General features: G+C 33.0%; 1 protein-coding gene across 6 annotated transcripts in view; it reads right to left on the bottom strand.

Moving 5' to 3' along the window:
- Positions 1–343: 343 nt before the first annotated feature.
- LOC105340715 (multidrug resistance-associated protein 1) overlaps positions 344–14436 on the bottom strand; it is a 411670-nt gene continuing 397577 nt past the window's right edge. For 4 of the 6 annotated variants that reach the window (XM_066065106.1, XM_066065104.1, XM_066065103.1 and 1 more), the window contains 2 exons: positions 2643–2837; positions 344–531 (listed from right to left, as the gene is read on the bottom strand). In XM_066065106.1, the coding sequence (XP_065921178.1) occupies positions 420–531; positions 2643–2837 (307 nt within the window). In that variant the 3' untranslated portion in view covers positions 344–419. Of the gene's footprint in view, positions 532–2642; positions 2838–5128; positions 7087–9579; positions 9853–13493; positions 14257–14436 lie in introns of those variants that run through there. The other 2 variants (XR_010707346.1, XM_066065105.1) reach the window with 2 other exon arrangements.

Here is a 14436-nt window from a genome sequence, read left to right on the forward strand (position 1 = left end):
TTTTTTTTAATTTACTAGAAAATTGAAATGGAGTGCACACACACATACCCACATACGAACACACACACGCACGGTAGCGATGCTATATCCCCTTCGCAACAAGTTGCGAGAGGGAATAATCATAAAACTTCTCAGCTGGTTTGGAATGCAAAAGATTTATTTGTCAGTAAGAGCATGTATTTAGACAAGTATGATGTCTCTAGGATACAGGCTTTCAGATCCATGATTTGATTTTTAAATTTGGATAACGAATCCTGAATTTTGAATTCGATTTTCGTATTTCGAATCTCGAATGAGCCATCTGGGCTTTTATACTTAACTGAAGTGAGCTTCAAATGCAACATTTTCAAGGTGAAAACAGTCTTTATTTCTTCATTTTGTGTACAATCAATATATTTTTTTTAAAATACAAGTTTCGTTCACACCAAATTTGCATCACAGGCCATCTTGAAAAACACACTATCTGCATTGCTCAGCAACTTCGATGGACTGTCAAATTCAATGATACGTCCAGCATCTAATACCATTACTCTAAAACATACAAAAATTTTTTTTGTGAAAAATAACAAACATGTACTAAGTGTTGGTAACATGGAGTTTAGATTTGTTTACCAAACACCGTTGCAAAACAGATGTTCATCGATGCAATACCAACAGGCATGCACTAAAGTATCGCTAGAGCCCCTTGGTAGAGTAACAAAAAATAAATACTGTGAAGTATTCGAATTTTACACTTATTTTTGCATACACTTAATTTTTGACATTGCACCTTTAAGGAATGCCATTTTTACCGAAAATAAGAAAATCCTATGCAAGATATAAAACTAAACTTTTGGTAGGGGTACAATGTTAAATTCCAATTCCCTATATTTTGTTCTGCCCCCCCCCCTTTCTCCCACTTAATGTTGCGATCAAAATATTTAAGAGCATAAAAATACATTTTCTTCCTAAACTGCTTACTAGATATTGTATTTAAAAAAAAAATTATTATAATAGTTATTGTATTTTATTTAAGAAATTTGTATAGATGCGAAGACATCGACATGCGTTTACAACGACAACTTTGACCTTTTGAGAATTAAAAGATGAAAACAATGATGAGAATAATGTGATGCTTTGTGTATATTTGATTGTGTGGATTCACTTATATATCATGTGTATGTAAAAATGACAATAACAAACCGTCTACCATCTCAAAATTCCACAAAACGAAAAACATATGCAGAGCAACACGGACCTCTAAAAAGATAGAGGTAGAATCAGGTGTCTAGGAGGAGTGAGCATCTTCTTCTCACCGGTCACACCCGCCGTGTGCTCTTTGTGTATCCGTATATCTTTTATGTCTATACATCTATGTATCCATATATATTAGCCGCACTGGAGTCTATAGTATTTGGACGGTATTTAGTATTGTTATACATGTACACTGTATAATATGTGCATCAACATTTTGTTTAATCAGTAACAATTTGCAGATTATTAATTAGCAATTCGACGTATTACAGGGATTTAGGCCTAAATCTCTACCTACAATAATGGTAATTATTACATTCTTGGATTTTATATGACATTGTTTTATATCTTTTAGGCTTGTTTGGCATGATTGTGATTTACACAAAATGAAATGTAACTCTTTAAACCCTGAAATTCTTAAGCTTGTTATTCTTTTTATCCATCCGAACTTGGATTATCTATGGGACTTATCCCTGGATAGACCCGTTACAATAAGAAGACGAAGTTTTGAGCCCCCTCCCCCAATAAGATTTTATTTTTTGAATTTTTATGTCTAAAATGGTAAATTGATGGTTTATATGTTTGACCAAACTTTGAAATTCAAGTTACAAACAAAATACAGAGCTTAAAAGTCTTTGCTACGTAGATAAGATAAAGTCCAGACCCCCCCCCCCCCCCCCATCACCACTCAACTCAACTTCTTAAATTCACAAAGCAAAATTTCCGAATATATGGCTCGGACCCTCCATCCCCTGTACCACCACAACTACTCCACTGGTGGCAAACCTAAATATCCCTCGGACCACTCCTTTCTCCCTCGATAAAAATTCTGGATCCGCCCATAAAACGTTCCCTGTAATACAAAGGTATGTTTTCTTCAGGTTGCGATTTCTTCGGGGTACAATTTCTCCTGATGCCTCTTTGCTTGCCATCCATCATTAATTCAGTGCATGACTGTTCTTTTGTATCGGTGATTGTTTGTATTGCAAAATGTCTGTTGATTTTGCAAAAGAGCCTGTTGGTTTTGTCTTAAGCTAGTCTGTCTTGTATTTATTGGTTTTGCATAAGCGTCTTTTTCACTCTTTCCGCTGCCCATAGAACTCACCAAATGCATAATAAGTATGATTGTGTGTGTTAAATATTCTAATTTTAATGCATGTGGTTTTTTAAAGAAATTAGTTTCCTTTATAATCTGTGCTAAATTTAGCATCATTCATAGGGAGTCATCATGGTCCAGTGATCTTGGTTTCAGTAAATTTGATAGACAACCCAATATAGCAATAGATTACCCGATTATTTTAGCTTCCTTATCAGAAAAAGTCACAATTCAAACTAATAACTGTTAGCATTGCATGCTAATTCTTCCGTTTATATTTTGTTTACATAATTCTTATTTAATACATACTAACCTGTTACTGTTCAAGACTGTGTTTAAACGATGTGCAATGGTAAGAATTGTGCACGATTCGAATTCTTGCCAGATTGTTTCTTGAATCAATTTGTCTGTTTCCATATCAACTGCTGCTGTTGCTTCATCAAGTATAAGAATTTGGGTTTTCCTCAAAAGTGCTCTTGCCAAACATATAAGTTGTCTTTGACCAACACTGTAAATAAGCACAAATAGAATTCATCAGTCATTACTTGTGTCAAACAAAGAGCATATCAGCAACTTTGCTAAGTAAAGCAAGTCCAAATGAATCAAGCAGGCAATAGATTCAACTAAACAACATTGAGATCGTGACCATCTCAAAAGGCCCTGCTTAATTGATGGACAATGAGATGAAAAGCATTTTGGACAATTCTGCTTTGACCTTGACCAAATTTTCCAGCTGGCATAGAACTTTTAATTCAATCTCATTACCCCTTACATACAGGCATTTTCATTCAAACTGAGCAAGATTAAACAAATAGGAAATAATATATGGTCTAAAACTAGTTATAAAGAGATCGGACGACCTTCACACTGACTTGCTTCAAAGTCACTGCACTCAGTTAATCCCAAATATCTGTTAAAATGTGCAGTATGAGTCAAATAGGGTTAAGTGGAAAATATATATGCTTTTAAAGAAAACGAATTTTTGTATAATCCGATATGACCTTGACACTTGATCTACAAAAACAAACATCATTCAAGCTAACTGCATACTTTTTGATCAAATGCACCCTGTACATGCAGTATGAGCCAGATTGGACCAAAAGAAGAGAAAATATGCTTTAGACAAAGATCGTTCATGTAATTCTGCTATGACCTTATCATTTTACCTTGAAACTTGGTTAAAGGACACTGCATACCCTTTACTCAAAAGCTCTGCTTATGTGCAGTATGAGCAAAATAGTGCTAAGCGGAGAGTATACATGCTCTTTAAAAAAAGATTTTCGATTGATCTGATATGACCTTGACACTTCATCTACAAACAGCATTCAAGGTTACTGCATACTTTTTGGTCAAAAGCGCCTTGTTAGTGAAGTATGAGCCAGGTTGGACCAAACAGAGAGAAACAAGAGATGTTTGTGAAACACTTATGCCCCCCTCCCTCGGAAACATCAAAAAAAAAAAATGAACGTAAACTGCAAATATTTGGATTTTTTCTAAGTCCATGGGGCATAACTCTGTCGAAAATTGCTCTATCATACCTAAAATCAAACTTTATCTAGACATTATCATGATAAACCTGTATATTAAATTTCATATCAATACGTGCACCGCCTCTGCGAAGAAATGAGCGGAAACTGCAAATAACTGGAATTTTTCTAAGTCCAAGGGCCATAACTCTGTCGAAAATTGCTTGATCGTACCCAATATCAAACTTAGATATTATCATGATAAACCTGTATACCAAATTTCATTCTAATATGTTCATCCTCTGCGAAGAAAATGAATGGAAACTGCAAATAACTGGAATTTTTCTATGTCCAAGGGCCATAACACATCAAATATTGCTCGATCGTACCCAATATCAAACTTGACCTAGATATTATCATGATAAACCTGTATACAGGTCTAGGCAACCTCCGTTTTTGGAGGATAGCTCAATTTCAAGATGGCTGCTGATTTTTACCATATATGGAAAGTCACTTTGCATTGTGGGTGAAATTATCCTCCATTTTTGGAGGATAGCATGGGTATATTTCAAAGGCTTCGTGCATATCTTTAATGAGAAAATGCAAGCACCAGACCATATGGGAATTAAAGCTAAGGGAATAAACTAATGATTGTATGCGGCGATTTGAAATTCTATGTATAGTATTTTCACAATATGCTTTGAAAGTGTGTACTTCCTGTGTTCAGTTTTACAAATGACATAGACTATTTACATGTTTCATTTAATAAAAATCACAAAATAGTGATGTTTATTACTCATTAAAACATTAATTAGTTCATTCACGTTTAGAGACACACAATAGATATCTTGATCTGCTATATTGTACATGTACAAAGTAAATGTTTGCATATACCTTAGGAACTTTGTAGCTCTTATTCTAATTAATTCACATGTTATTAAGTATCATTTAAATTTAATCCCTTCACACAAAAAGACATTGTTAAATTTTATTAATCAAAATACCATTTATAGATATCAATTATCCACAATATTGAAAAAAAATGTGAGAGTCTTCACATAAAATATTTTTCTTTAAAATCAGCCCTGCAATTATTTAAACTTAAATATTTATTAAATATTATCAATAATTATAATTATTAATAGCTAAATAAGGTGATATTTTTATAGTATACTAATTATATTTTATTCATAGTTAACTCCCTTTGTAAAAACAGAGTTAATTGCCCTTCATCTGTAAAGATCCACCAGGGGGCGCATACATCTATCCTCCAAAAACGGAGGATAAAATCTATCCTCCAAAAACGGAGGTTGCCTAGACCTGGTATACCAAATTTCTTCCAATATGTTCATCCTCTGCGAAGAAAATGAATGGAAACTGTTGGTGGATTGACAGACAGACAGCAGCAAAGCAATCTACCCTCCCTTCTTCAAAGGGGGGCATCAATATGCTCCAGACAAGGATTTCTCATGTTATTCTGCTATGACCTTCCCATTTTACCTTGAAACTTCAAGTATACTGAAACAGACAGATGGACGACAGACAGAATGTGATCAGAAAGGCTCATTTGAGGTTTCAGCTTATGCCACAAACAATAATGTACGGTACCTCAATACTAAATTTCTTCCAATTCTAATGTTAATTAATTCTTACAGAATATGCCAGTTATATCTTTGCAATACTCGGAGGAAAATTAGGCAAACATGGTTTCAGTCTTTGCTACTCTCTCATTTCACAAGGCAATCAAATTTGTGACATTTGACATTTATTCAAAAATCATTGTACCACACAGCAGTGTATTTTGCTAGCCCTATACCCTAGCTCCAGGGGCCGAAAATTGTAAACTTTTGGTAAGAGACCTGCAGGCTTTTCATAGTCAATCTTTTATAATGTTCCGTTTCATTTATAATGCACTCAACATGCATAAAATCAACTTCTACAATCATACAATGCACAGGAATATAAAGCAGAGAGGCTTCCCAAAATAAAACATAATTAAAATGACCAAGTGACAATTTGCCTTGTAATTTTCAGGATTAAAATGTACAACAAATGACTTGTCCCCATTCCCGCAATTTATACCCCTAACGAAACTAACTGAGCACAGTTCACTGTACTTCTACTTAATTACCTGTTTACTCAATCAAAGTACTGAAAGTACTGATAGGCGGAAGCATGATTGCAAGTTGTCGATGTCATAGTGTTATTATAACTATTTTCTCCGTACGAATTAGTTTGATAACAGAAAACACTATTCTAATATATCAGTTAAGGTATATACATGTAGTAAATGTGGAAATACTCAGCTACTGCACCATATTAGTCTGAGTCATGCCTTAAATAAAGATTAGATGAGAAAAGCAATTTAAACATCAACACAATTATTTTTTGAAGTACATTATAAAACAGTTGATACTTATATGCAAGCTGAACTTACAGGAATACATTTTCATTTATTATGCCGATTTATCAAAAATAGTCATTCTGACATCAAAATGATGAAAGAATATTATAGTATTAGAATTTAGTAAACTGAACTTCTGAAACTGCAGTATTTTATTCTTAACAATAATGTTTCACCAAAATACAGAAGTTACACTTGATTACAGTATTTTACACAATCAAGTAATCTGTGTGTCATTTTGCTTACCTGAGAAGCAATAGCCATTGAGAAATCAGCTTTATAGAATAATACACAAAATATCTGGACAATGTGTAGTAAAAAGGTAATCAATAAAGAGATTTTGAAGTTATCTTAAAATTTTCTCAAGTTTAACAGTAACAGGATGATTTCTATGTCATTTTACATGACTGTGGAGTATTGCAGACCTCTAAATGATCCTCAGATTGCAGTTCATACATTTTGGTGACAAATGTTTAAAACTTTGAAAGAATGTATTTACTTACTGTACTGTACACCAAACATATTTTACAAAGATCAAACATATATGCAAATGTTGAGAATTACAATACAATGTAAAAGCCAAGTAATTTAGGGATAACTATAGATTGGTATTCAATTATGTACAAATTATGTGTTCTTTACAATTGCTCTATGTTGTACTGTCATATCACAGGTCTCTAGTACTGAAGACATTTGAACTTTTAACTTTTAAGTTTTTATTTTAATACGAATGGAATTCCCCATTACAGAACATAGACTTCCAAAGAATCCCTTTATAGCTGCATGTCGTAATTGTGTATTTGGAAAGCGGGTAATCCTGGAGTGTTCCATTTCAATTCACTTGCATCCATTATACCAATGACAGCTGTCTTTTTCAGCAGGATATTCTAAAATGTGTTAATGAAAATGAATAATGGATATGTTATCAAGCAATATTTCATTATAATATATCTGACCTCCAATAAAGAAAACATGGATTTAAAAATAAAATTCATCTATAAAATATTTTGAATTGATGTGTGTGTTACCTAAAATAATTTATTTTCAAAAGTATACATGTATTTTGCAAATAAAGGATTAGATATATAAGAAGATCACACGATATGAATTATTAATATTTGTAAGGTTATTTTGGTATATTACATACAGTACCGATCAGACCCAACCTAACACCAGAGTAAACCCCAACTAAACCCTGGGTTTACTTTCTGGGTTTACTTTGGGTGTACTTTTTGAAAATTTGGGTCCACTCAGGGTTTACTTTGGGTTTACTCGAGAATTGCTTTTGGAGTCAACTATACCCACTGAAGTGTGAAGCAGACCTGCATTTTATCTTATCATCCTATTGCCTGTAATTCCTGCCCCTTGTATATTCCGAATACACATGTAGCATCTGCACTCTGGGTTTACTCTGGATCCACTCTAGTAAACCCAGGGTTTAGTTGGGGTTTACTTTCTGCTAGGTTGGGTCTGATCGGTACTGTACGTCAAGTAATGGAAAATATAGTGATTAAACTGTATATAAAAGTTTTTTCTCCAAAATTCTTCAGTTTATAATGGCATTTAGAACAAGAATATTACTATATTATTAAAGATATGACAACAAGATATCTGTGAGTTAATGCTTACTAGTGATACCCCTGCTTTGGTGTGTATACAAAATAACATAATTAACATTACATGCAACGGGAAGTTGACATCAAATATTTTGAAAAATGAATCCTACTGTATGGCATGCCTTAACAAAGACTGAGTTAAAATTTCAAGCATCTGCGATTGTTGCTGAGATATCTTTGACAAAATTTGTGTTATAGACAAACAGACACACAAGGGTAAAACAATATACCCCCTCTCCTTCCGAGCATGAGTATAATTAGTTCATACTTAAACAAGAAAGCCACGGGGAATATCGTAATTAAATTTAATTGTATTGTGTTCTGTAAAACTATTTATCTCCATTAAATGTATGCACACACTCTAATAAATTATTTTGCAGATCAATTGTACATGCATACATTAGAGATGTGCATTTTACTTGGATTTTGAATTTTGATAAGTTGTGAAAAAATGCTATTTGTTGAACTTTTATTGTAAAAATTGCATATAGTATACCCCTACTGTACAGATAATTCTTACTACAGTTTTCAAGATACTGATAGGAAGTGTTTGTTTATCAGGTCATTTGTGCATTAACCAAAGATGTGGATTCATTTGTGTATTATTTTAACTTTTAAGAAAATATTAGTTGTTGAACTTACATATTTTCTTGCAAAATATTGCATATAGAGTAATTCATTTCTCTAGATATGTAGTATTTATCAATTCAGGGTTGACAATCGGTTATGGATCTGTTAACACAAATACCCAGTTCTCTGTCACAGTAGCATCTTTTCTCTTGTTGTATTGATTAACTGGTTATGTGACAATATTTTTGTTATATAATTTTTTATGTAGGATAACGTTTATATGAAACGTATCAAAATGACCTTTTTGCACTTACTAGTATATAATCTTCCATATATCATACACAAAAATGGAATATGTTTGAAATACTATGCAACATTTAAAACTGAATTGACATCCAGTAATGTCAGACCAATGATTTATTATATGTATTTTAGGGAAAGATTAATTTAACCTACATTGAATTTGTAAATAAAGGGTAGGAGTCATGTCTAATGGTATAAATCAACTCTGTGGTCATAAAAGTTGTAGCAAACTTGCCAAAAATCATATGAAATTTGATTGAAATTTTATTATAACATAGATTTATTGCATTTCCCACCTTGAATGTTCATTTATTATGATTGTCAACATCATGTATTGGTTCATGAGCAAAATGCATTAAAAAGTCTGAAAATTGAGGGGGGAGGGTACAAGTATTGTGACGTCGTGTAAAAAGTAACTCGAATACCTCACTTGATATTTTGTATTTATGTTACTACAGATATGTTTTACAACATTTATTAAAATTAAGAAGTTTGATTGGTTATTAAATTTTTGAGGATCAAAAAACATGTCTCCAGACTATGAAAATGTGTTCAATTTATGATGAGTATGTATTATACAAGGCAGTGGCATTGTAATTTGTATGATTATTTTGAATGAAAGTTATATTTCTATTTACTGTGAATGGTATTAAATAATAATTGATGGTTATTGCTTGTTTTTGTAATTCATAATTTTTTTACCTGGCGTATTTAATCATAACCCAATTAAAATAAAATACTGGAAAAAATGTGGTTGCTATGGCAACCATACCACCCTTAAATCAACGATAATTATAGTTGAAATTTTCTAACTACTCATATAAGGTAAAATATATGTAGAAAGGAGAAAAATTGATTGGATAGATTTTTTTCAAGGACCCTTGCAATCACCTCCTTAAGGCCATTAAGATGAGGATTCCAGCAAATTTTAGATACCCTGCTTCCATTTAGAAGTTGCAAACATGCAATGTTTGTCCCTCTTTAAAAGCGCTGAACTGGGAAGCCAACACCGCATTTATAGCATCCGTCTTTTTCTTTGTTTTGCTTGAATTTTGCTGTGCGCCCAAATTTAGCAACTCTCCCCTTCACCAGAGATGAAGAATGATGTTGGGCTCTCATTGTCTCCTGTTGTCAGTTAATGTTAATCAGTTTCTTGACATTCATCTGAAAGAATTTAACAAATACATATAGAACAAATAGATATATGTTAGGTTATTTTCTATAATCATTGTCAGGTATATAAGTGAGTCTTTTTGGAATTGCAATTAATCATGAACATGGTAGATCAAAGATATTCTGGTATATAGTCTAAGTTCTCATGAATTGAAAATTTTAAAATTAAAAAAAAAAGATGCAGTCATCGAAACTATCATATAAATTATGATGTAGAGAAATTTCCATAGGAAATTTTAGTCACTTTCTTTATAGAGTAATGATAACGTAATTCTGAGATACAAGTAAATACAGTAGGTAAAAGGATAAATCATGTTAACTTTGATTTTTAAATGTTCAATTAAATATCTTTGTAATAGCCTATCTGGAATATTTATTATATCAACCAATCAATTGCATCTTGTGTGATACTTAAAAGCTATATTTGAGATATTTTTAGAGAAAATCCATTTGCATTATTCAATAGTCATTTTAAAACCAAGCTGAATATTGTAACTTTTTGTAAGCAAAATGAATGAACCCTATATCATAGAGTGCAGTTCGTAACGTATTATAAAATCACCATATGAACATCTGTTTTCCCTTGGACTGAAATGTTACATTTTCATTGGTAGCACATGATTGCCTCATATATCTCTATATTTGTTCTGTGAGAAATAATATTAGGCAATATGGCCGTCAATGGTCGACGCTTCGCTTACTCATTTCGACATTTCATAGCATTTAATACATAAACCGCATGCCGTAAGTTCTTAAAGTATTTGGAGTAGTTGCCCTTTGAAATTCTTTAAAATTAGAGTAGTTGCCCTTAGAATATTGACGTCACATTGTTTAGTCTGGAGCAGAACAAAATGGCAGCGTCGAAATTGCTAAAATCTCTGCAGAGGAAAGGGAGAAAAACATTTAAAATTGAATAGCAACAAAACATTGTAAGGTAGCAAGGGACAGTTTCGAATAAAGTACCCGTCAATATTTTTGTAAAATTGAGAATTGCTGTATTTGAAGGCTTATGAGTGTTGCTAAAATTCATGAAATGATTTTTAATGATTATCATTAGTTAGAGGGGTGGCTCTTGTTGAAATTGATATGCAATATGTAGGCCCCTTATGTTAGGTACATGAGAATCAGAAGTAAAATGCGAAACCTGCGGCTATGACTGTTGTGCTGACTTTACACAGTGAAATTGCAAGTTACAGACGGGAGGTAAAATAACACGAAAAGTAGGTGGATGGGACATTGTAAACTATACACCGGTAAGTTTCTTGCATGTGATAGTGCAACATGCATGCGGTACGGAAGGTCAACCCTCTGCAGGGAATTAGCTGGGGGAGGTCTAAAAAGCTGAAAAATCATGAAAAATTAGCAAAATATGAAAGGGTCAAAATCTCATATAAACCAGTATGCAGAGAATTTTACAGGTTTTGACTAGTAATTTTCTTCAGAAATTGTTGATTGGCCTTATAAAGAGTGAATTAAAGGTATTTGTGCTGAATGGGAACTGAGGAAATTCTAGTTACAGAGTTCCGAAGACATGCATCCCTTGGCTACAATGAACCGTATCAAAAAAACTGTCCCCTGCCACCTTCAAGACTACATGGTTTTTTCATATTTCTCCTTTAAGTGGAATTTTGAGTGGATTTTGTACCATAAGTAATACATTTTGTGAAAATGGATGATTTTCTTTGCTATAGATGTCATTACATGATTTATTAGCTAAAATATTCAAGGGGAGTAACTCCCTCTTAAATGTGTAGAATGACCACCAATAGAGTAAATTGGCTAAGAGAGTAGGTATTTCCTATCCTGATGACAATTAATAGGCTTAAGTTAATTGCTGAGATAAGAATAAATACTTTAAAACAGTTTTTATCGATTAAATCATTAAATTTATGAATTTGCAGCCATTTTGCTGTCTGATTTTATGAAATAACATTAAGCCCCCTGACTTATATCACCCAATATTTTTAAAACAGCATATTTTTATTTCAAATGAACTTTACATGTAGACAAATGCAGTTATCAAAGTATACAATATGTCAAAAAAGTCAAGTTTTTGCTCCTTCCTATCAAAAAATGGTATTTTAGATGTATTTACAGAATTGAAAAAGCCAACCCCTCTTTCCAATGGACTCCATTACCATTACATGTAGGATATGTAAATGTACATTTGACCTTGAAATAACATCTGCTATGATAATTACTCTTGTAATGAACAAAAACCAACATATTTTTACCCTTTTATTGTATAAATGCATCAAAAATGTAGAAAAACATGAAAAATTTGAACATTTTTCATGGAATTCTCATCCGTCCCCAGGTACCCGGGTGTGTTTGAATTTCATTTTAATTAAACGCACACATCACACTCGTAGGTCTTACTAATTTAGCAAAGTTAAAAGGAGACTAGAAACCAGAATATATAAGATATCCACTAAATATGATTACAGGCTTAGTTTTTCATGAAAACAAGAAATCACATGTAGGGCGACATGACTTTTTGTGAATAAAAATGCTACAAATCATCCATTTACCAAACAAAGATCAATTTTAAATATCAGTGATGGTTGTTTTCAAATATGTGTAAGAAATGACTCAAGGAAACTGCCACAAGTTTCATAATATTAGGTTAAAGTGTTCAAACTAATACTTCTTGTGAAAATCAAAAGATAGGGGGAGGGTATACATGTAAGGGTATTTCTAAGTGATGTGATGCTTTTATCATGATTATATCAAGCAGATGTATGTAGTATTGAATAAGGTTTCTTATTTAAGGAGGTTGAACAACAGTTGACCTCTAAAAGATTAGGTAAAGATGCTTTATTTATGGAGAGCCCTGTGAATCTGTGTTAAATAGAGGAAAGTGGAAATGGTGGGTTCACTTAAATGGCCATATTTTTCTTAAACCTCAATGGAATTGGCAAAATGTGGTGTACTTTTTTTCAGAATAGCATAAGCTTTCTAATTTTAAGACAAGATGACTTTTCAGAGAATGTTAGTGTATGTTAAAGGTAGCAAGGGACAGTTTCGAATAAAGTACCCGTCAATATTTTTGTAAAATTGAGAATTGCTGTATTTGAAGGCTTATGAGTGTTGCTAAAATTCATGAAATGATTTTTAATGATTATCATTAGTTAGAGGGGTGGCTCTTGTTGAAATTGATATGCAATATGTAGGCCCCTTATGTTAGGTACATGAGAATCAGAAGTAAAATACGAAACCTGCGGCTATGACTGTTGTGCTGACTTTACACAGTGAAATTGCAAGTTACAGACGGGAGGTAAAATAACACGAAAAGTAGGTGGATGGGACATTGTAAACTATACACCGGTAAGTTTCTTGCATGTGATAGTGCAACATGCATGCGGTACGGAAGGTCAACCCTCTGCAGGGAATTAGCTGGGGGAGGTCTAAAAAGCTGAAAAATCATGAAAAATTAGCAAAATATGAAAGGGTCAAAATCTCATATAAACCAGTATGCAGAGAATTTTACAGGTTTTGACTAGTAATTTTCTTCAGAAATTGTTGATTGGCCTTATAAAGAGTGAATTAAAGGTATTTGTGCTGAATGGGAACTGAGGAAATTCTAGTTACAGAGTCCCGAAGACATGCATCCCTTGGCTACAATGAACCGTATCAAAAAAACTGTCCCCTGCCACCTAAGTAAACATGGGTGAAGCAAGGATTTTTAAAGAATATTTGAAAGGTGAGATTGAAAATTTTGAAGAGTTTAAATGAGTTAAATTGGACGAGATGTTAGACATCTTGTACATGGCTTTATGTAGATCATCGCTATTTGTGAATAAATATGTCGCTTGATAGTCCTCGGGAAACACAAAACACTTATTAGGTTAGTTACTGACTCACTACAGAAATATATTGGGTTGATCAATCTCATAGATGGCGAAGCGAAGCTTACTTAATAAGTAATAATAGATCTAAAAAGGTGTCACAAAATATTAAAGGTTTAAAAAAAGGAAATGTTTTCTTCCGTTATATGCGATTCCATTGTGCTAAATTTTAATCTTTAAAGAAATCCTATATATAGGCCTCGTCTTCTACAGTATTCATAACTATAGACCAACATTTCAGAATTATCAATGAATGCCTAACACAAACAATATAAATCCTTTCATAAAATTTATGTACTTATCCGAGATTTCTCTGATTCTAACCGCCGCTTTTATGTTTTGACATGTCTCCCCCGCACGTCACAATATACAAGCGGGGATTAGAGTCAGAGGAATTTCGGATTAAGAATGTACCAGCTCCTTGATCAAGAAAACATTATCTTCTTCTTCCAATCTAGTTCATCCCTCGGTTGGCCGAGTATTGTCGAACTCTGTACATGTGCGCAGTGGCGAAGGAGAGTTATCACCATTATTGTAACACAAAAATCTAAAATGATGAGGCAAACGTTTATACAATGAGAAATAACACATTAGTTTCCTAACTTACCTTACTATGTCGAAGATGGACAGTCACCAGTTGTTCTCAACGTGGGTTTGTTGACAAAAATTTTACACTGCATATATGCAGTATTGTCTGATATTACTACGCGAAACGTTGGTATGTTTA

Source organism: Magallana gigas, chromosome 7 (genome assembly GCF_963853765.1).
Source record: "Magallana gigas chromosome 7, xbMagGiga1.1, whole genome shotgun sequence".
NCBI classification, from domain to species: domain Eukaryota; kingdom Metazoa; phylum Mollusca; class Bivalvia; order Ostreida; family Ostreidae; genus Magallana; species Magallana gigas.